This window comes from Stylophora pistillata, chromosome 13 (genome assembly GCF_964205215.1).
Source record: "Stylophora pistillata chromosome 13, jaStyPist1.2, whole genome shotgun sequence".
In the NCBI taxonomy this organism is placed as follows: Eukaryota; Metazoa; Cnidaria; class Anthozoa; order Scleractinia; family Pocilloporidae; genus Stylophora; species Stylophora pistillata.
In genome coordinates this window covers 24,929,926-24,951,168 of record NC_142531.1, presented here as the reverse complement: position 1 = coordinate 24,951,168, position 21,243 = coordinate 24,929,926, and the positions used below count along the sequence as shown (strand labels likewise).

Below are 21,243 nucleotides of genomic sequence, written 5' to 3'. Positions count from 1 at the left end.
TAAATCTGGACTGTGACCCAAAAAATAAAACTGGACTGTGATCCAAGAAATAAAACTGGACTGTCAAAAAAAATAATACTGGACAGTCAAAAAAAATAAAACTGGACTGTCAAAAAATAAAACTGGACTGTCAAAAAAAAAAAAATAAAACTGGACTGTCAAAAAATAAAACTGGACTGCCAAAAAATAAAACTGGACTGTCAAAAAAAATAAAACTGGACTGTCAAAAAAAATAAAACTGGACTGCCAAAAAAAATAAAACTGGACTGTGAAAAAGATAAAACTGGACTGTCAAAAAAAAATAAAACTGTACTGTCAAAAAATAAAACTGGACTGTCAGAAAATAAAACTGGACTGTCAAAAAATAAAACTGGACTGTCAAAAATTAAAACTGGACTGTGACCCTTCTGGGCCATTGTATAAAAAATAAAACTGGACTGTCAAAAAATAAAACTGGACTGTCAAAAATTAAAACTGGACTGTGACCCTTCTGGGCCATCGTAGATTACAAAAGCTGACGTTTCGAGCGTTAGCCCTTCGTCGGAGCGAATAGAGGAATTGTGGGTTGTGTGTGCTTTTAAAGGCAGAAAATAGATCTACGTTATTGGTGGGAACATAGCAACGAGAAAAACACGGATAAATTAGTGGAATGGAAAGCGTTCGTTGATCCCTGTGGGAATTAGACTGCCGTTTTGAAAGATGAGCTTGCAAATACGTGTAGAATGCCTCTCACGCATGGCAAATTTTTTTCCTTTACCGAGTGTGTGCTTTATGTATTTACTCTCATGTTCGTTTCGCTCTTCCCACCGCTATGAACAGACCACTGTGCTCAGTTTTTGTGCTTGTACTCACTTCGCGTAATGGATAACCCTCAAACGCTCCACCAAAGAAATCAACTCTTGCAAAGGGGAAAAGTTTGAATTGTAAGAGAAGTCAGTAGGAGAGAGCCGGCTGCATCTGAGCGGTGTTTTTGAGCAATAGACTGAACATTTTCAACACCAGATTTCACTCAATCTCTTAAGTTTATTTAAACTAAGCTAAAAAAGTTGCTAAATAAAGTCCATTTCCTATCAGGATGCGAGCCTGATGCAAAACCTACCAATTGTGAAAAAGTAAATATTCTCAGTAACAGAGAGAATGTTCAGTTTATTGGAGGCAATCAATACCGAAGTTTTTACGGTCAGGTTCTTCAGCTTCATGGCAATCGCCGGTCATCTTTTCCATTATCATTATCATACACAGTCTTTAACCTCAACTTATAGCACCGACCCTGTTACTAGTCAATGTTATGAAAAAAGTGAAAACAAGCTATCGTTCGGGGAAAGAAACGCAACTTAAACAACGAGTTTTTTTACAATTAAGCCTGGTGCACTGACAGCTATGAATCAAATAAAACCAAGGTTCATAATGGCTCCTAGTCCAATAAACCCGGATTTATACAAGTCTACTCAAGATCTAAATCGTCCACTGATTGTTGGGCAGCTTCCTCCAGTACTGCTAATGCTACTGCTTCAATTCTTTTTAAAGAATGGCGAAGAAGAATATATGTGCCACCGAAGGACAAACCGCTAGCTATAAAAGAACCAACGAACGGAATAAAACGAGCGAATTCTTCCGCGACACCTTCAGCGGCGGCTTCCTTTGCAAATAAAGAGGTAATTCCAGAGACAGTGGCAAACTTTATGAAAAGGTCGAGAATCTCCTGCTGGGTGGCAGAACTTAGCCTCCCAAATCTTTGGGACCCTTTTTCAGGAATGCCAAGCTGCGTTATGTACTCTCTAACTTCTTTCAAAAGGAGACCGGCATCTACGGCAAAAGATAGCCCAGGGATCGGAATCGCCGCTGCTAGAGCAGATGCCCCTGCAACATACATCATCCGCCCTTCGAGAACCTTAACTTTTCTCTTCAGCATATCTTTTGATAAGGTGGTGAGGGTATTCAGAGACAAGGTAAGGGTCTCTCGCTGATATCTTGGCAATGCATCAAGAATCGCTTGGGTAAGTCGACCAAAATCCCATTTGTCTGGATGATGGTTGCTTATCAGGAAGATGTGGTCTACACTGCATATAGGCTTGGCAGCCTCGTCAACCAGGTTTTCCATACAATTGCGCCGGATTTTCTCTAACATAGCAGCTTCACTGAAAGATTTCTTTCGCTTCTCGGCTCGCACATTGTCATCGATTTTTGTGCGAATGAAAAAAAAAGACTTTCCCTGTTTCTTGATCTCTTTGGCCAATACGATGTCGTTCTCGGTGAACCGGCTGCTTGAAAAAATGAGGAATGTATGATACTTGTCGAGCTGTACTTTTTGGCGGTATGTTTCCAGGTCAGGGTAATTCGGAGTTCCAATTCCTGGTAGGTCCCAAAATTTTATGTTTGGATACTTTGGATGATTAAAGGACGTGGGCTCTGTAGTGCACTCAGTGACGTCAACGGGGGCAGCACCATCGTCGTCATCAGCAAGTCTACAAAATGGAATGGATAGTTTAATCTGAATTGCTTAGTTGTCGTTGTTTTATAATAGGTTTATGGGTTTATTCAATATCATCAGTTCTGGCAATACAAGTATTGAAAAATGACTGATTTACAAGCAAACTAAATAATAGTAGATAAATAAAATAAAAAATAAAAAAGATATCCTAATAAATTAAAAACGAGGCAATGTACACTATTTCTTGTCTAAAAATCATAGATGGAATAAAGGTACGTTTGAAACGCTCGGGAGTGTAAAATTAGAAGAGTTGCGCAAAGGAATAGCGGAGTCATTAGCATCATGGCGCTGGCTGGGGAGGAGGAGGAGCATCAAACGTGGATTAGCAAGACTAGTTAACTTGGAAAAACTTTTAGAGCACAAGGACTCACGACGCAGAAGAAGACTTGGTAAATTTAGTGCCTCTAAGGCTGATGCATAGGAGTTGTGAGGAAGGATAATCTTAAGGGCTCTTTTCTGAATAGACTCCAATCTATCACTAAGACATAAAGGAAGGGAGAAGTGCCAGACAATACACCCAGATTTTATTTGAAATAGAGTTGTCTAGTTGTGAGTCCACCAAAAATTCACATGCGCAATCAAACCCCAACAATTCCGAGAAAAAGAAACAGACAGTCTTGATCTGTCACAAAACTATAAAACATTCTTTTTTTCTAGGCCCGGTTTAGACGCGGTACTTCCGCCCAACCGAATCGAATTCAACTGTGAAATAGGGCGTCTGAATCAATTCGGAACGGCTGATTTAATTTAGATCATTTAAGTCAATTAATCCCGCTTGGTTCAGCTGGGAAGAATGGCTGTAGACCAGCTATGATTCAGACGACTGTGGACGCCGTACTTCACGTGAGCCGAGTAAAATGCATAAATTATTTTAATGTATTTCTGAAGCTGTTTTAGCATGAGAGCGTGCGCAAAGGAGTGGTGCAGAAGAGAAATGGTGGCTTTGAGGGTCGAGCTGACTGACGATACTGACATATGTAGTTCGTGTTTCGGTACGACCAAATATACTTGCTTGAAATGGGAAATTCTAATATGTAACAAATGTTCAATTTTTGAAGAAGACGAAGATCAATATGGATGAGTGGCTGGTAAAAGCGTCGCCTTTTGCGAGCCATGTGCGAAGGAAGTGGAAAAAGACGTTGCTAACGCAGAGGACAGCTAAATAAAACCCAAAGAACTATTCTGCAATTTATAACTACCATGAAAAACAATAACACACGAAAAATCAAACTATGCAGTGAAACCACTCGGCTGCGCCACGCAGTTTCACTTTAGTTTTGAACTTTGTTGACGTCATTTCTATTCTCAGTAAGGTTATAGCAAATGGAAAATTGTGCTCGATTTGTTAAAGTGAACTGTATTTTCGAATCCTCTACTAGAAAACAACATGACCTCAACACATGAGCTCAACACCGCCACGTGTCCCTTCGCTGACTTATTGTAACCGCAGACAATTAGAGTGACTTCGTGTAGCCATCAGCATCAAAAGGTCTACGAGCAAAATGATATTCTGCGCCAATTTTTACCTTACACTATTAGCTAAGTTGACTAAGCACAAGCTGATCTCAAAACGTTTATGCGACAAAATATGTGTCATTTGAAGGAGAACCGAATGTATTCTTTCGGCGCAAGGAATGTTAGCGGCTTCATGAAATGCTCGTATTTATAAACGAACGAAATTACGAATTACGCCGTTACCTTTAACGCCGGGAGTTACGGGATCTCTCAAACATAAATTAAAAACGAAAAACGTAAAAAACAGCCATATAACATTAACATACGGCAGAAGAAGTGAATTCACTTCCTAAATAAGCTGTTTAGCGGCTACGACGGGAAAGTGAAATTCGTGGGAATAATTCAACGTAAATTAACTGTGATGTCTACAGAGAAAAGTTGACATCACCAGTTCCTCAATTGTTACCATCTATTCGGTGTTTTCACAAACAAAGAACATACTTACTCCCTAATCGCATTGATAAAACTCGATTTTCCAGCTCCGGCGTTACCAGTGATTCCGATGTTCACTTCCGTTTTCTTCCATCTCTCCAAGCGTTCTTTGAAGAATTCTGCTAAACCCGACACACCATTTTCATCCATAAAATCTTTAATATCCTCCGCGTTAACTTCCTCCCAATCGCTCAGTGGCTCGGAAAAGTCGGCCATAGCAATCGATCAGTAGATAATTGGCGCCGAAAATCTTGAAATGCTGAAATGAAGAAGCACTTTTGCAGAACTAAAACTCCTTTGGCCACGGCTGTCGGAAACTTTATCTTTATTTATCTAAGTCTTTAAAGTGCTTGACGCCCCAAAGTTTGATTGGTTTATTTCATGCGACCTGTCTGTCATACTATGGAAACTGCATGCGTAATATTGCGTGGATTATTTTCTAGGAAAAGGTCAATAGGTTAATCTCAATTCTGGGGAAGAAATGGAACAACCCTTTGTCCATCAGTGGCCGTCTTCAGTCAGGTGGAAGTTTTCATTACATCGTATCGCTCTACGCTTCTGAAAGTGACTTCGACTCCGACTCGATAAGATTCACTCACCTGATTAAACGTGGATCAAACGAGTTATCCCTTACTAAAGGTTGATTCTGTCCGCAATGTGTTGGAGCTTTCTTCTGTTCATATATCTTGGGGGTGGGACTAAGGCTGAAATTTCTCCCAAAGTACTTGGACTGATCATGGTCATGGCGCCGCACGCTAAAGCGGTTTTTTCTTCCTTTTGCTCCAACCTTGATCAATACACATCTTTGTGGACCTCACAAACGAAGAGGAGATATGCGAAAGAATATATAGCTGAAAAGAGCAGGGCTTCAAAGTCACACAGTATAAAATTACAGTTTATATTTCCCAAGCTACGATGGCTGCCCTTTGATATCAATAAGATATAGCGGCGCTTGTCCACCGCTAGCTAAACCACACAAAATGCACTGGTAAATACAATACACCGTACCAAACTTCGTTGGGAACATCTCCTTCTTTATTATTGACATTATTATACTATACCGTGAGAGTAAAAATTGATTTAAGAAATTAGGGACATGCAGATAGATTAAGAAATGCATCAGGTACATCAAACTTACATTATTGTCGGATCTGGCGAGAGTTGAAATCAATCGAACCTCTCTTTACTTTCCTTTACTGATTTGTTTCTTCCGAGCACCTGCTTACCAAAAACTGTTCAATGGGCCTGTTATCGTCCTTATTGAATTACACTTAGGAGTGCGTGACGAGCCATCAAGTGTGTAACTAAATCAAACAACGAACAGAAACTCGTGCTTTAGGGGCACTTACTAAGAACACCTTCTATGTGGACAATAAAATATATTTCGGATTAGCGAGACTTTTTTATATCTATCCTATCTTTTAGTCAGTTCTTTTTTTTTTTCTTTCTCATTACATGCTGAGTGTTAAACAAGACAATAAGTCGTTAAGAGCGAAGAATCAACGGCTTTCGGCGGCAGTATTTTTCTAGATGGGTGCGTATGGCGTTTCTGTGTAACATATCATGAAATCAAACGGTTGAGTCCTGGGGTACCGGTTAACGAAAATGTGTCCTGGTGTGCCCGTTAACCAAAATATGTCTTGGCGTGCTGGTTATCGAAAATTGAGTGACATCGGCCGATCGCGGAATGATAGCGTGACAGCTAGTTCGTTTCATGAATAATAAATGCTTGAAGGGTTAATTGGGCCAGTCGGGTCATTTGGGCCAGCGGGGTCATTTGGGTCATTTAGGCCAGTTGGGTCATTTGTGCCAATTGGGTCATTTGGGCCGGTTGGGTCATTTGGGCCGGTTGGGTCATTTAGGCCAGTTGGGTCATTTGGGCCAATTGGGTCATTTGGGCCGGTTGGGTCATTTAGGCCAGTTGGGTCATTTGGGCCGGTTGGGTCATTTGGGCCGGTTGGGTCATGTGGGCCAGTTGGGTCACTTGGGCCAGTTGGGTCATCTGGGCCAGTTGGGTCATTTGGGCCAGTTGGGCTATTTAAATCAGTGGGTTGTCAGTTAGCTATTAAACCGGGTGAGTTTTTCGCAGTCAGTGTAACAATTGGGCCAGTTGGGTTATCTGGGCCAGTTGGGTTAATTGAGAAATTCCTGATTTATCTTCATTCTTCAAATAACCCAACTGGCCCAGATGACCCAACTGGTCCAATTGTTACACTGACTGCGAAAAATTCACCCGGTTTAATAGCTAACTGACAACCCACTGATTTAAATAGCCGAACTGGCCCAAATGACACCGCGGAAATACGTTTTTTAGGGGACGATACAGTATTTTACTGGTCAGCGGACACCTCAACGAAACCATGACATGCCGATAACTTTTACAAAGTTTTTCGCCGTGAGTCAAATCGACAACGTAAGAAGTCAAAACTTAGAAAGAATACTGTAAACTTAGCTTTGAAACTCGGCTCACCTTTTGGATAGTTCTTAAGTTCAATTATATAATTTGCCAAAGCCGAACTGAAGTTGCACACGATATGAAATTGTTGTTTTTTGCTGGCAGCTCCGTGGCAACTAAGTTTTGTTTATAAAAGAGCTTAAAGTGCACCTACACCCAAACTTTTTTTTTCGCTTAACGAAATAAGCTTATTTTTTGGAGTATTTCTGTGCAAAAATTTTTTAATTTGCTCAAATCTTTAATTTTCTATGCCCAGTCAAAATACGGAAAATCGGCCGCCATCTTGCCCCACGACCGAGTTTAAAGAAGAATGGCTCTAGCGGGTAATGTGACGTCAAATCGAGAACACGAAAGTCTGCATCTCACACATTTTCACTTGTTTGGGAAGATTGTCGTCGATATTGTCCGAAATATGCCGACTAGGTGTGTTGTATGAAGAATGTATGAAGCGCGATACCCTCTTGCAAATTTCGCACGTTGCTACATCCTTCTACAACACACTTAGTCGGCATATTTTCGGACAATTATCGACTACAACCTTCCCAAACAAGTGAAAATGTGTGAAATGCAGACTTTCGTGTTCTCGATTTGACGTCACATTACCCACTAGAGCCATTCCTCTTTAAACTCGGTCGTGGGGCAAGATGGCGGGCGATTTTCCGTATTTTGACTGGGCATAGAAAATTGAAGATTTGAGCAAATAAAAAAATTTTTGCGCAGAAACACTCAAAAAAATAAGCTTACTTCGTTGAGCGAAAAATAATTTTTGGGTGTAGGTGCACTTTAAGCACTAAGGCTAAAAATGAGACGATTTTTGAAAGGTTGAAGCGGTGATTCGAGGACGCTACACTATCAGGTTTTATAAAGCAGTGGCTTGAACCGTATAAATCGGCATGTCAACGGCATTTCGGTCAGATTCGCCGAAAAGAAGATAAAACATGCCCGTGTAGCACGGCCACCCTATCCCCACTAGTTACTGTATGTATCATAGTTGGCCAAAAAACCTACGACTGTAACATGCATAGGACTGAAGCCCCAAAAAGTATAAAGGCTGGCTCAACTAGAGGAAGAATAAACCGTGGTATGCTTTAAGTACAAAATGTCTTTTAAAATGATAATAAAGAAGTTTTCACTTTCCATCTTAGTTTGTAATTTTTTTTTCTGACAAGCTGTAATTTTATTTCTGAGCAATAGTTTTTACTTTCCCAACAAGTATTTCTCATTACAATTATGAATTATTTGTAGTATGTCTATTTTTTAAGCTGCTTTTCCCTCACTAATCATTTTATTTTATTTATTTTTGCTTTTTCTTTTCTTTCTTAACTAACTTAATGCCATCTGCCACATAAAATGTACTGAGCTAACAGAATACTTCTGCTTTATTTAACTTCCTGATTCACAAAGTAACATTACCATCTTGGTACTACTAGAAAACAAATTTTTAAGAAACAAAACTACCGCAAGGTAAAATAATTATTATAATATAATTTAATCGATGTGAATAAAGCAGTGCATTGTCTTTTCTCATATTGCAACAGCCTTGAATGAATCAACTATCCTCTAAACTTGATTTCTTATATTCAGAAGCTGCATGCCTGAGTTATAAACAAAGAATTCTTGTTGGGTGTTTATGGACGTGTAAAGAACATAGTGATTATGATGATTAATCTTCCAAATTAGAAATATCAGAGGGAAATTATCAGAAGTATTTTCTGAAGTCGAACAAATGAAGTTAAAAAATGTTCAGGAGAAAATTGATTAGATTAAGTCAGCTGTCAATTCCCAGTTAACAGTAAGTCATGAGGAGTAACTAAAAGCTTGTAATTAGCCTGTGTACTGCTGTGCCCATCTAGTTAAATAAAAATCAGTGATGGGATATTCCCAAACATGAACGATGATAGCACCATGCAGATGTCCTTTTCCCAACTTATTACAGGGAAGTGGAGCACTGGTATGGCTACGCTAGTTGTAGTCAATAAGAAATTCTCAACGAGTTTCAGCAATATACATATATTTTGCCACCTTGAAAAAAAATGGTTACAAGTCAAATAGGAATGTTTCATAATGATGTTCTCAGTGTGGGGATATGATGTAATATTACTGATGGGGATCATAAATATATCTTATTAACCAAGCGGGAGGGCCGTACTAGGAGAAAATCGGCACGAGGTCTTGACAGTACGGACCGGGCTATGCTCGGTCCGTACAAAAAAGGCCAAGGGCCGATATTCTTCCAGTATGGTCCTGAGCAAGCTTGGTTAATAAGAGATTTATTTTAAGACTGAAGTTCAAAGGGACACAAGTGCGGTATCATTCGGGACCATTCAGGACAGTGCCCGGTCCAATACTGAGAGAATATTGACCGGCAATAGAGCATTTTGGTTGGTTGATTTTAGTTATTGGCCCTCTGACTGCCCGAGTCGTGTAATAATTATCCTTACAGTGCTTCAGAGCATGTGATGTATATGATTCCTTAAGCATATGGAAACTATGTAAAGCTATGCAAAGCTAATCTAAAAAAAAATGAATTGAAGAAGAAGAGTGGTTGATTATTTGCATAAATTAATGCAATGCACATGCAAGGTAGTGGAATATACTTCAGGTAAACATACATGTGCCTGTAAAAGTTTCAAATGACTGAGTTATAAAAATATAATAATAATAATAATAATAATCATAATAAAAAAGTGGGTTTCATTGAAAATGCTTTCATGTAAAACAAATAGAGCTGTTTGGGAAATTAAAGTAGCACTTGTAATAACAAGTACAAGCAAACGTACCAAAGACAAGTAAGGGAGTTCAATAATCGATTAATATCAATAAAGACTTAATTCAAGATAAATTGTAAATAAACCAATCATGCTGGACGGTCTCAAATACAAACAAATCACAATTTCTTCGATTTCCACTCGCTTTGTAAACATCACCATTATATGAGCTTAAGTCAGACGTTATTCTGTTCATGAGAGATAAGTTGTTGGTAAAACTGCAAGTATATGAAATGAACAAATGTTTTCATATTTTAATTTGGATCTATCAACAAAGTTTAAATGGTAAATTGGCAACCGTAGCGATTACAAAAGCTGACGTTTCGAGCGTTACGGACACCCGTTCTTAAAGGCACAGAAAATCAGAAAGGTGGAATGGCGAAAAATCAGTCTAGAAAAGTAAAAATTCTCAACCAAGCGAATGATTTCCAAAATGAAAAGGCACCGCACGTCGGCGCAAAGTGAGTGTGAATATTTTCACAACTCAATAATTACGTGTATCGCTTCATGCTAATAACACTTAAAAATCCAACAAGTCTTCGGACTCGCTGGAAAATTATCTTACAGAACTAATCTCTTGCTTTGTCTGGATAACTATCGCTGTTTTTGACAATTCTGAAGGCGAGGGCGACTGACGAACCACGATCGCACTTCGTAACGACGGCCAGCTAAAGTCAGCAAACAGCACAAAACTCCAAACAAAATGACTCCCCTGTACCGCTATTTGTTAAGACGTGGTTTTAGTATTAAAAACCCATTCAAAGGATCAACCATAATAAACAAGGAGAAGTATCATGGATATTTTCCGACTTTCATCGAACTAGTCCACAAACACATGGAAGCACTTGGCAGCCTACAGTTGATGACCACTGACCACTGTGACGTCACAAAAACGTATTTCCGCGGTGTCGGCCCAAATGACCCAACTGGCCCAAATGACCCAGCCGGCCCAAATGACCCAACTGGCCCAAATGACCCAACTGGCCCACATGACCCAACCGGCCCAAATGACCCAGCCGGCCCAAATGACCCAACCGGCCCAAATGACCCAGCCAGCCCAAATGACCCAACTGGCCCACATGACCCAACTGGCACAAATGACCCAGCCGGCCCACATGACCCAACTGGCCCAAATGACCCAACTGGCCCACATGACCCAACTGGCCCAAATGACCCAGCCGGCCCAAATGACCCAACTGGCCCAAATGACCCAACTGGCCCACATGACCCAACCGGCCCAAATGACCCAACCGGCCCGAATGACCCAACCGGCCCAAATGACCCAAGCGGCCCAAATGACCCAACTGGCCTAAATGACCCAACCGGCCCAAATGACCCAATTGGCCCAAATGACCCAACTGGCCTAAATGACCCAAATGACCCCGCTGGCCCAAATGACCCGACTGGCCCAATTAACCCTTCAAGCATTTATTATTCATGAAACTAACTAGCTGTCACGCTATCATTCCGCGATCGGCCGATGTCACGCAATTTTCGATAACCAGCACGCCAAGACATATTTTGGTTAACGGGCACACCAGGACACATTTTCGTTAACCGGTACACCAAGACTCAACCAATCAAACTCGATGTCAGCCATTCGAACTAAAAGCCGGCCATGTTCTTTTGTTCGTTACAAGAGAAATGTTAAGAACGAATCAACAAATCCGAGGTTAAACTCAACGTTTTACTTTACTTTGACTAAGGACAAAACCTCCCTGGCGAACACTTGATCTACACAAGGCAAAAAACTCGAACGAAGTAAAAGTACTTGACATTTGATCCTTGTCACTCATTTTAAAAATACCATAATTGTAACGCAACGTCACGTTCTCCTGAACAGTTGCGAGCAACGTTATCTCATCAGTGCTGAGAGTAAATAGAAATTGAAATATTGGACAGACAGATGTTGCAACTATAAGGCGTTTTCACAGTAACTTCTCATGAAATAAACTGTTTCATAGCCGCGTCGTTAGTGGTAAATTAAAATACGTAGAGTAATTAAACAACAAACATATGAAATACATATATATGAACTGCGGTTATGAAACGTATATGTGCACGATCCTTCGCAGTAAAGCACTATTTAAGCAATAGTGAAAATCAGACCTGAAAAAAATTCAGGCCTGTACGGGATTCGAACCACTGACCTCTGCGATACTAGTGCAGCGCTCCAGGATCGTGGACATATACATGCGTAGAGTAATCGATCACGCTAATTTTCCGCCTTAGGGCTTTGAGAATCGTTGCATGCAGTCATCTCTTCTTTGGTTCCATAAATAAACATACTTACTCCCGTATCGTGTTGATAAAACTCGATTTGCCAGTTCCCGAGTCGCCAGTAATTCCGATGTTGACTTCCACCTCCTTCCATCTTTCCAACCGCTTCTTGAAAAACTCTGCAATATTCGACATACCCTCTTTTTCAAGGTATTCTTTAATTCCCTCTGCGTTTACTTCCTCCCAATCGCTCATTGGCTTACTGAGAAACTTCGGCCATAGCAATCTATCAGTAGATAATTGTCACCGAAAATCTTCGTGCTGAAAGGAAGAAGTAATTTCGCAGAACCGCAGAAACTCCTTCGGTCACGGGTGTCGGAAACTTTATGTTATGTTTAAAAAACTCGCAGCAGTGTTTTATCGGGTTTAAAAACACGAGGCAGAGCCAAGTGTTTTATGAGCCGATAAAATACTTGCTGCGAGTTTTTTGAACGGCTTCAAAAACCCTTGCCTCTCTAAAGATATAGATAAAGGTGAGAAAAACACGTGATGTGAATTTTTCGAACGGCTTCAAAAACTCAAGCCTCTGTAGATATTTAGATAAAGGTGACATGATTGCTTTAAAGGTTAATTATATTCAGATAGGAAAAGTGCTCCATGTTCGGCCGCTAGTTGTGAAAGGTCCAGAGAGCTTTTACTTGAAATGCCACCCAAACGCGAGTTTCGAGAACTGGAAAGTGCCGAGGAAGAGAAGGAGTACTTGGATAGTTGTATCACAAAGTCTACGCGGTATGCCACAAATTAGACTTACTAATAGTTGGCGAGTGACAAAGTTCAAGAAGAAGCCGGTGAAGACGCCAACTTTGAGGAAAAAGGACTCAAAGTCGAAGTGGACGCCGTTCAAAGCTTAGAAACAAATGTTGCAGATATGAGTGCTGAATCCTTGAATTTTTGTTTCACAAAGTTTATCGCGGAGAAATCTTGTACTCAACTGGTGTGGGAATTTGAGACAACAACTAATAGTCCCGGCCAGTGCTTCGCGAGAAACTTGCTGCTTTATAGCGATGGCGCCCCTTGAGGCTGACTGGTAAATCTGAAGGGACCGAAAAAACCAAAATTGATGCTAAATTTTGGCGAAGAGATGTAGCAACATCTTGTCGCCGTTCAGTAATCTCTTCGATCCTATCGGTCGAGACTATCATTAGTCTGGATTATTTGGGCAGGGAAAAACCTAAGGCAACTTGGTTTTTTTTTTTCTTTTTTCGAGAATGGCTGGCGTGATACTTGAAAAATCAGTCATCTACAGCAACTTGAGTGATTGACATAAAAAATTTGTACTCACTAGAAAAGATTTCGAGATCTTATCGGCTTGTCGCGACAGAAGAAGTAAGTCTTTATCATGCATGGAGGTAGAGAACCACGTATTTGCTCGCACTGGCTGAAATTTTATAAACTTGAATATTATTTATTGTTTTTTCTGTGTGAGTATTTACATTCATATTGTCATGATAAACATGCGAAGTCGACCTGAACACCTGTAGGGTATAAGCGCTTCGTAATATAAAGCTTTAATAAAACCTCACATTTGTAACCAGTGGTTAACTTCTGAGCATATCAAGTCATTGCTTCAACTGGTTGTTTTATACATAAGTTGATAATACGAATGAAGTTAAATGTATTTGTGACCTTTGTGGCTGTGGATAGTTGATCCAACAGGCCTACTTGCAAATAATAAAGGCCGATAGTTTCTAAAGAACCTGTTTGGGGCTGCGTCGGTGGGGCTAACGAAATAATTTGGATATATCAACAAAGTTGAAATGGTAAATTGGCCACCGTAACGATTACAAAAGCTGACGTTTCGAGCGTTAGCCCTTCGTCGGAGCGAATAGAGGAATTGTGGGTTGTGTGTGCTTTTAAAGGCAGAAAATGGATCTACGTTATCAGTGGGAACATGGCAACGAGAAAAACACGGATAAATTAGTGGAATGAAAAGCGTTCGTTGATCCCTGTGGGAATTAGACTGCCGTTTTGAAAGATGAGCTTGCAAATACGTGTAGAATGCCTCTCACGCATGGCAAATTTTTTTCCTTTTACCGAGTGTGTGCTTTATGTATTTACTCTCATTCGTTTCGCTCTTCCCACCGCTATGAACAGAACACTGTGCTCAGTTTTTGTGCTTGTACTCACTTCGCGTAATGGATAACCCTCAAACGCTCCACCAAAGAAATCAACTTTTGCAGAAGTGAAAAGTTTGAATTGTAAGAGAAGTCAGTAGGAGAGAGCCGGCTGCATCTGAGCGGTGTTTTGAGCAATAGAATGAACATTTTCAACACCAGATTTCACTCAATTTCCTAAGTTTATTTAAACTAAGCTAAAAAAGTTGCTAAACAAAGTCCATTTCCTATCAGGATGCGAGCCTGATGCAAAACCTACCAATTGTGAAAAAGTAAATATTCTCAGTAACAGAGAAAATGTTCAGTTTATTGGAGGCAATCAATACCGAAGTTTTTACGGTCAGGTTCTTCAGCTTCATGGCAATCGCCGGTCATATTTTCCATTATCATTATCATACACAGTCTTTAACCTCAACTTATAGCACCAAACCTGTTTCTAGTCAATGTTATGAAAAAAGTGAAAACAAGCTATCGTTCGGGGAAAGAAAAGCAACTTAAACAACGAGTTTTTTTACAATTAAGCCTGGTGCACTGACAGCTATGAATCAAATAAAACCAAGGTTCATAATGGCTCCTAGTCCAATAAACCCGGATTTATACAAGTCTACTCAAGATCTAAATCGTCCACTGATTTTTGGGCAGCTTCCTCCAGGACTGCTAATGCTACTGCTTCAATTCTTTTTAAAGAATGGCGAAGAAGAATATATGTGCCCCCGAAGGACAAACCGCTAGCTATAAAAGAACCAACGAACGGAATAAAACGAGCGAATTCTTCCGCGACACCTTCAGCGGCGGCTTCCTTTGCAAATAAAGAGGCAATTCCAGAGACAGTGGCAAACTTTAGGTAAAGGTCGAGAATCTCCTGCTGGGTGGTAGAACTTAGCCTCCCAAATCTTTGGGACCCTTTTTCAGGAATGCCAAGCTGCGTTATGTACTCTCTAACCTCTTTCAAAAGGAGACCGGCATCTACGGCAAAAGATAGCCCAGGGACCGGAATCGCCGCTGCTAGAGCAGATGCCCCTGCAACATACATCATCCGCCCTTCGAGAACCTTAACTTTTCTCTTCAGAATATCTTTTGATAAGGTGGTGAGGGTATTCAGAGACAAGGTAAGGGTCTCTCGCTGATATCTTGGCAATGCATCAAGAATCGCTTGAGTAAGTCGGCTCGCACATTGTCATCGATTTTTGTGCGAATGAAAAAAAAAGACTTTCCCTGTTTCTTGATCTCTTTGGCCAATACGATGTCGTTCTCGGTGAACCGGCAGCTTGAAAAAATGAGGAATGTATGATACTTGTCGAGCTGTACTTTTTGGCGGTATGTTTCCAGGTCAGGGTAATTCGGAGTTCCAATTCCTGGTAGGTCCCAAAATTTTATGTTTGGATACTTTGGATGATTAAAGGACGTGGGCTCTGTAGTGCACTCAGTGACGTCAACGGGGGCAACACCATCGTCGTCATCAGCAAGTCTAGAAAATGGAATGAATAGTTTAATCTGAATTGCTTAGTTGTCGTTGTTTTATAATAGGTTTATGGGTTTATTCAATATCATCAGTTCTGGCAATACAAGTATTGAAAAATGACTGATTTACAAGCATACTAAATAATAGTAGATAAATAAAATAAAAAATAAAAAAGATATCCTAATAAATTAAAAACGAGGCAATGTACACTATTTCTTGTCTAAAAATCATAGATGGAATAAAGGTACGTTTGAAACGCTCGGGAGTGTAAAATTAGAAGAGTTGCGCAAAGGAATAGCGGAGTCATTAGCATCATGGCGCTGGCTGAGGAGGAGGAGGAGCATCAAACGTGGATTAGCAAGACTAGTTAACTTGGAAAGAATTTTAGAGCCCAAGGACTCACGACGCAGAAGAAGACTTGGTAAATTTAGTGCCTCTAAGGCTGATGCATAGGCGTTGTGAGGAAGGATAATCTTAAGGGCTCTTTTCTGAATAGACTCCAATCTATCACTAAGAGATAAAGGAAGGGAGAAGTGGCAGACAATACACCCAGATTTTCTTTGAAATAGAGTTGTCTAGTTGTGAGTTCACCAAAAATTCACATGTGCAATCAAACCCCAACAATTCCGAGAAAAAGAAACAGACAGTCTTGATCTGTCACAAAACTATAAAACATTCTTTTTTTCTAGGCCCGGTTTAGACGCGGTACTTCCGCCCAACCGAATCGAATTCAACTGTGAAATAGGGCGTCTGAATCAATTCGGAACGGCTGATTTAATTTAGATCATTTAAGTCAATTAATCCCGCTTGGTTCAGCCGGGAAGAATGGCTGTAGACCAGCTATGATCCAGACGACTGTGGACGCCGTACTTCACGTGAGCAGAGGAAAATGCATAAATTATTTTAATGTATTTCTGAAGCTGTTTTTGCATGAGAGCGTGCGCAAAGGAGTGGTGCAGAAGAGAAATGGTGGCTTTGAGGGTCGAGGTGACTGACGATACTGACATATGTTGTTCGTGTTTCGGTACGACCAAATATACTTGCTTGAAATGGGAAATTCTAATATGTAACAAATGTTCAATTTTTGAAAAAGACGAAGATCAATATGGATGAGTGGCTGGTAAAAGCGTCGCCTTTTGCGAGCCATGTCCGAAAGAAGTGGAAAAAGACGTTGCTAACGCAGAGGACAGCTAAATAAAACCCAAAGAACTATTCTGCAATTTATAACTACCATGAAAAACAATAACACACGAAAAATCAAACTATGCAGTGAAACCACTCGGCTGCGCCACGCAGTATCACTTTAGTTTTGAACTTTGTTGACGTCATTTCTATTCTCAGCAAATGGAAAATTGTGCTCGATTTGTTAAAGTGAACTGTATTTTCGAATCCTCTACTAGAAAACAACATGACCTCAACACATGAGCTCAACACCGCCACGTGTCCCTTCGCTGACTTATTGTAACCGCAGACAATTAGAGTGACTTCGTGTAGCCATCAGCATCAAAGGGTCTACGAGCAAAATGATACTCTGCGCTAATTTTTACCTTACAGTATTAGCTAAGTTGACTAAGCACAAGCTGATCTCAAAACGTTTATGCGACAAAATATGTTTCATTTGAAGGAGAACCGAATGTATTCTTTCGGCGCAAGGAATGTTAGCGGCTTCATGAAATGCTCGTATTTATAAACGAACGAAATTACGAATTACGCCGTTACCTTTAACGCCGGGAGTTACGGGATCTCTCAAACATAAATTAAAAACGAAAAACGTAAAAAAGAGCCATATAACATTAACATCCGGCAGAAGAAGTGAATTCACTTCCTAAATAAGCTGTTTAGCGGCTACGACGGGACAGTGAAATTCGTGGGAATAATTCAACGTAAATTAACTGTGATGTCTACCGAGAAAAGTTGACATCACCAGTTCCTCAATTGTTACCATCTATTCGGTGTTTTCACAAACAAAGAGCATACTTACTCCCTAATCGCATTGATAAAACTCGATTTTCCAGCTCCGGCGTTACCAGTGATTCCGATGTTCACTTCCACTTTCTTCCATCTCTCCAAGCATCCTTTGAAGAATTCTGCTAAACCCGACACACCATTTTCATCCATAAAATCTTTAATATTCTCCGTGTTAACTTCCTCCCAATCGCTCAGTGGCTCGGAAAAGTCGGCCATAGCAATCGATCAGTAGATAATTGCAACCGAAATTCTTTGTGCTAAAATGAAGAAGCAGTTTCGTAGAACTGCAAGTCCTACGGTCTCGGCTTTTCGAAACTGGCTTAAACTTCAGAATACCCGGCCACTCATTCACATGTCATTGAATGAAAATAGCATCTATTGTGTTATGCTTCATTCTTCAAAGACTCCCGACACATGTATGTGATGTGCACGGGTATTCTGAACTTTATTTCAGGTTTAAAAGTGCATAACACTTTTAAAGTCTCGTCACGCAACGCTTCTGGGGGAGAAGCGTTGCGTGACGAGACTAAAAACGGCTGCGAGGGAGACTATTAGTGGGAACCTGGTGACGAGAAAAACACGAATAAATTAGTGGAATGAAAAGCGTTCGTTGATACCTGTGGGATGAAGAGTGACGATTTGAAAGATAAACTTTTGTTCAAGAGTTTTGCGGCTTTCCGTGTACCCTAAATGTAAGGAAAGACCGCTGATTGCCATATGTTGTTTAGAATGACTAGGTAAATTAAAGTGTCTAGCGACTGGTTTTGCTGCTTCCTTATCATTCCTTTCTACGTCGCGAAGGTTTTCTCGAAATCGGTCACCGGTCATCGGTCACGGCCTTGTGGATTATAGTTTTAATATTTTAAGAAATTCTGACCTCCAGAGATATAATACAAGAAGAAAGAACGATTTCCGCCTCCCTCGTGTAAAAACGAACTATGGAAAACAGAGACTTATATATGTGCGCAGGAGAATGCAATCTCTTAGACACTTCTATTAAAGAAATCGACTCCTTTCTCATTTTAAGCATAGAGTGAAAAATCATGTATTTAGTTAGGGTGGCTGTACCAGTTTTCATCTTTTTGATGGTTTGTAACTTTGAAAGAATACAACAAAAAGACTGACCAAGGCCAGTTGGACACTTTTACAGGGTTAAATTATATAATCATTGGTTATTCAAAAATAGGTGTAATTTCGTCACTAGCAGTTTCCATGGCAATGCTATCATAGGCTTATTCAGATGCATTTTTTAGCTTATGGCTTAAATAATTCGAAAACTAACCCGGTGGCCTCCCTGTTTTTTCTCAGTGATTGCATTTGGCACTTGAAAAGGCAAATGCACAAAGATTTTAAAAAAATTATACGGAACGGAATTTCAGAAAATCTAGAAAAAAGGCAATTTTCACACTTCGCAGATTTCCTTCCGTAGAATTGTCTAGTCTTTTTTCTGATGATTCCTTTCGACGTTATTATCATATTGGAACAATAAAAAGAAGGGGTCACCTGACTTGTTTTCATGCAGTAGCTTTTGTGAGTTTAGCAATTTCCACGCGCGTTCTCACGCATTTAAAAATCTGGATTCTAGAAGATCGACATTTGCTCATGATCTGTTGTAGCTACCGCTGACAACTGCGTGTGCTCGCGCGAGCGCCTACGTACTGATGTTTACAGACGTTTATTGTTAAGGAAATCATTAAACAGCTGTCAAAGAGAGCCTCCCAGGCTCATCTTAAAATATCCTACACACGACTTCTGGCTACATCATATTATTTTCCTTTAAGTTTCAAAGTCTTCTTCCACTTCAGGTAGATTATCCTTCACTTGAGTTCTTTTTTCGCCGTCGCAAGATTTCATATCGGTTGATTATTTCTTTTAGATGTGAAGTAAGGCAACCTTAACTTCTCCGAAAATCGTCTTTTTTATCTTAGTTCCTATCTCCTGCATTCACAGTGCCCGCTCAACACATCAAATACACACTCTTAGGTGAACTTCTCGCAAAAGTAGAAAAAAAATCCTCGCGCCGCCATCTTTGTTGTAAATTTTCGTCTTTTAATCTCGCGCGTCTTTCGCACGTAGCGCGAGATAAAAGACGAAAATTTAAAACAAAGGTGGCGGCGGGAGGATGTTTTTTCTACTTTTGTGAGAAGTTCACCTAAGAGTGTGTATTTGATGTGTTAAGCGATTTGCCAGTTCCTGAGTCGCCAGTGATTCCGATGTTGACTTCCACCTCCTTCCATCTTTCCAACCGCTCCTTGAAAAATTCCGCAATATTCGACATACCCTCTTTTTCAATGTATTCTTTAATTTCCTCCGCGTTTACTTCCTCCCAATCGCTCATCGGCTTGGAAACTTCGGCCGAAAAGCGAAACCGAAAATCTTCGTGCTGAAATGAAGAAGCAGTTTCGCAGAACCGCAGAAACTCTTTTGGTCACGGCTGTCTGAAACTTTATGTTATGTTTAAAAAACGAACAGCAGTGTTTTATCGGGTTTAAAACACGAGGCAGAGCCGAGTGTTTTTAGAGCCGATAAAATACTTGCTACGGGGTTTTTGAACGGCTTCAAAAAACCTTTGTCCCCCTAAAGATATAGATGAAGGTGAGAAAAACATGTGATTTTGAACGGCTTCAAAAACTCATGCTTCTCCAAAGATTTAGATAAAGGTGACATGAACGCTTTAAAGGTCAATCATATTCAGATAGGAAAAGTGCTCCATGTTCTGCTGCTGTCAAAGGTTCAGAGAGCTTTTACTTGAAATACCACCCAAACGCGAGTTTCGAGGACCGGAAAGTGCCGAGGAAGAGAAGGAGTACTTGGATAGTTGTATCACAAAGTCTACGCAGTATGCCACAAATTAGACTTACTAAATATTTGGCGAGTGACAAAGTTCAAGAAGAAGCCGGTGAAGACGCCAACTTTGAGGAAATAGGACTCAAAGTCCAAGTGGACACCGTTCAAAGCTTAGAAACAAATGTTGTAGACATGAGTGCTGAATGCTTGAATTTTTGGTTCACAAAGTTTATCGCAGAGAAATCTTGTACTCAACTGGTGTGGGAATTTGAGAGAACAACTAGTGGTCCCGGCCAATGCCTCGCGAGAAACTTGCTGCTTTATAGCGATGGCGCCCCTTGAGGCTGACTGGTAAATCTGAAGGGACCGAAAAAACCAAAATTGATGCTAAATTTTGGCGAAAAGATGTAGCAACATCTTGTCGTTCAGCAATCTCTTCTATCCTATCGGTCGAGACTATCATTAGTCTGGATTATTTGGGCAGGGAAAAACCTAGTGCACCGTGGTTTTTTTTTTTTTTTTCGAGAATGGTTGGCGGGATACTCGAAAAATCAGTCATCTACAGCAACTTGAGTGATTGACGTAAAAAATTTGTACTCACTAGAAAAGATTTACGAGATCTTACTGGCTTGTCGCGACAAAAGAAGTAAGTTTTTATCATGCATGGAGGTAGAGAATCATGTATTTGGTCGCACTGGTGGAAATTTTATAAACCTGCATATTATTTATTGTTTTTGCTATGTGAGTATTTACATCATATTGTCACGATAAACATGCGAAGTCGACCTGAACACCTGTAGGGTATAAGCCTTCGTTAAGCTTTAATAAAACCTCACATTTGTAACCAGTTGGGAAACTTCTGAGCATACCAGGTCATTGCTTCAACTGGTTGTTTTGTACAGAAGTTGATAATACGAATGAAGTTAAATGTATTTGTGACCTTTGTGGCTGTGGATAGTTGATCCAAGAGG

The 21,243-nt window shown here is 40.3% G+C and overlaps 1 protein-coding gene and 1 pseudogene across 2 annotated transcripts; both read right to left on the bottom strand.

The window, feature by feature from the left end:
- Window positions 1-1,003: 1,003 nt before the first annotated feature.
- LOC148718277 (interferon-inducible GTPase 5-like) lies at window positions 1,004-4,750 on the bottom strand. The gene is made up of 2 exons (XM_088743477.1): window positions 4,452-4,750; window positions 1,004-2,465 (listed from the first exon to the last, which is right to left on the bottom strand). Exons 1-2 carry the CDS (start codon window positions 4,652-4,654, stop codon window positions 1,445-1,447), a joined length of 1,224 nt encoding a protein of 407 aa, XP_088599603.1. The 5' UTR covers window positions 4,655-4,750; the 3' UTR covers window positions 1,004-1,444.
- Window positions 4,751-14,490: 9,740 nt separating this feature from the next.
- Window positions 14,491-17,830, bottom strand: LOC148718276 (interferon-inducible GTPase 5-like; annotated as a pseudogene). The gene is made up of 2 exons (XR_015994775.1): window positions 17,499-17,830; window positions 14,491-15,523 (listed from the first exon to the last, which is right to left on the bottom strand). The product of XR_015994775.1 is annotated as an interferon-inducible GTPase 5-like (transcript).
- Between the last annotated feature and the right edge of the window lie 3,413 nt (window positions 17,831-21,243).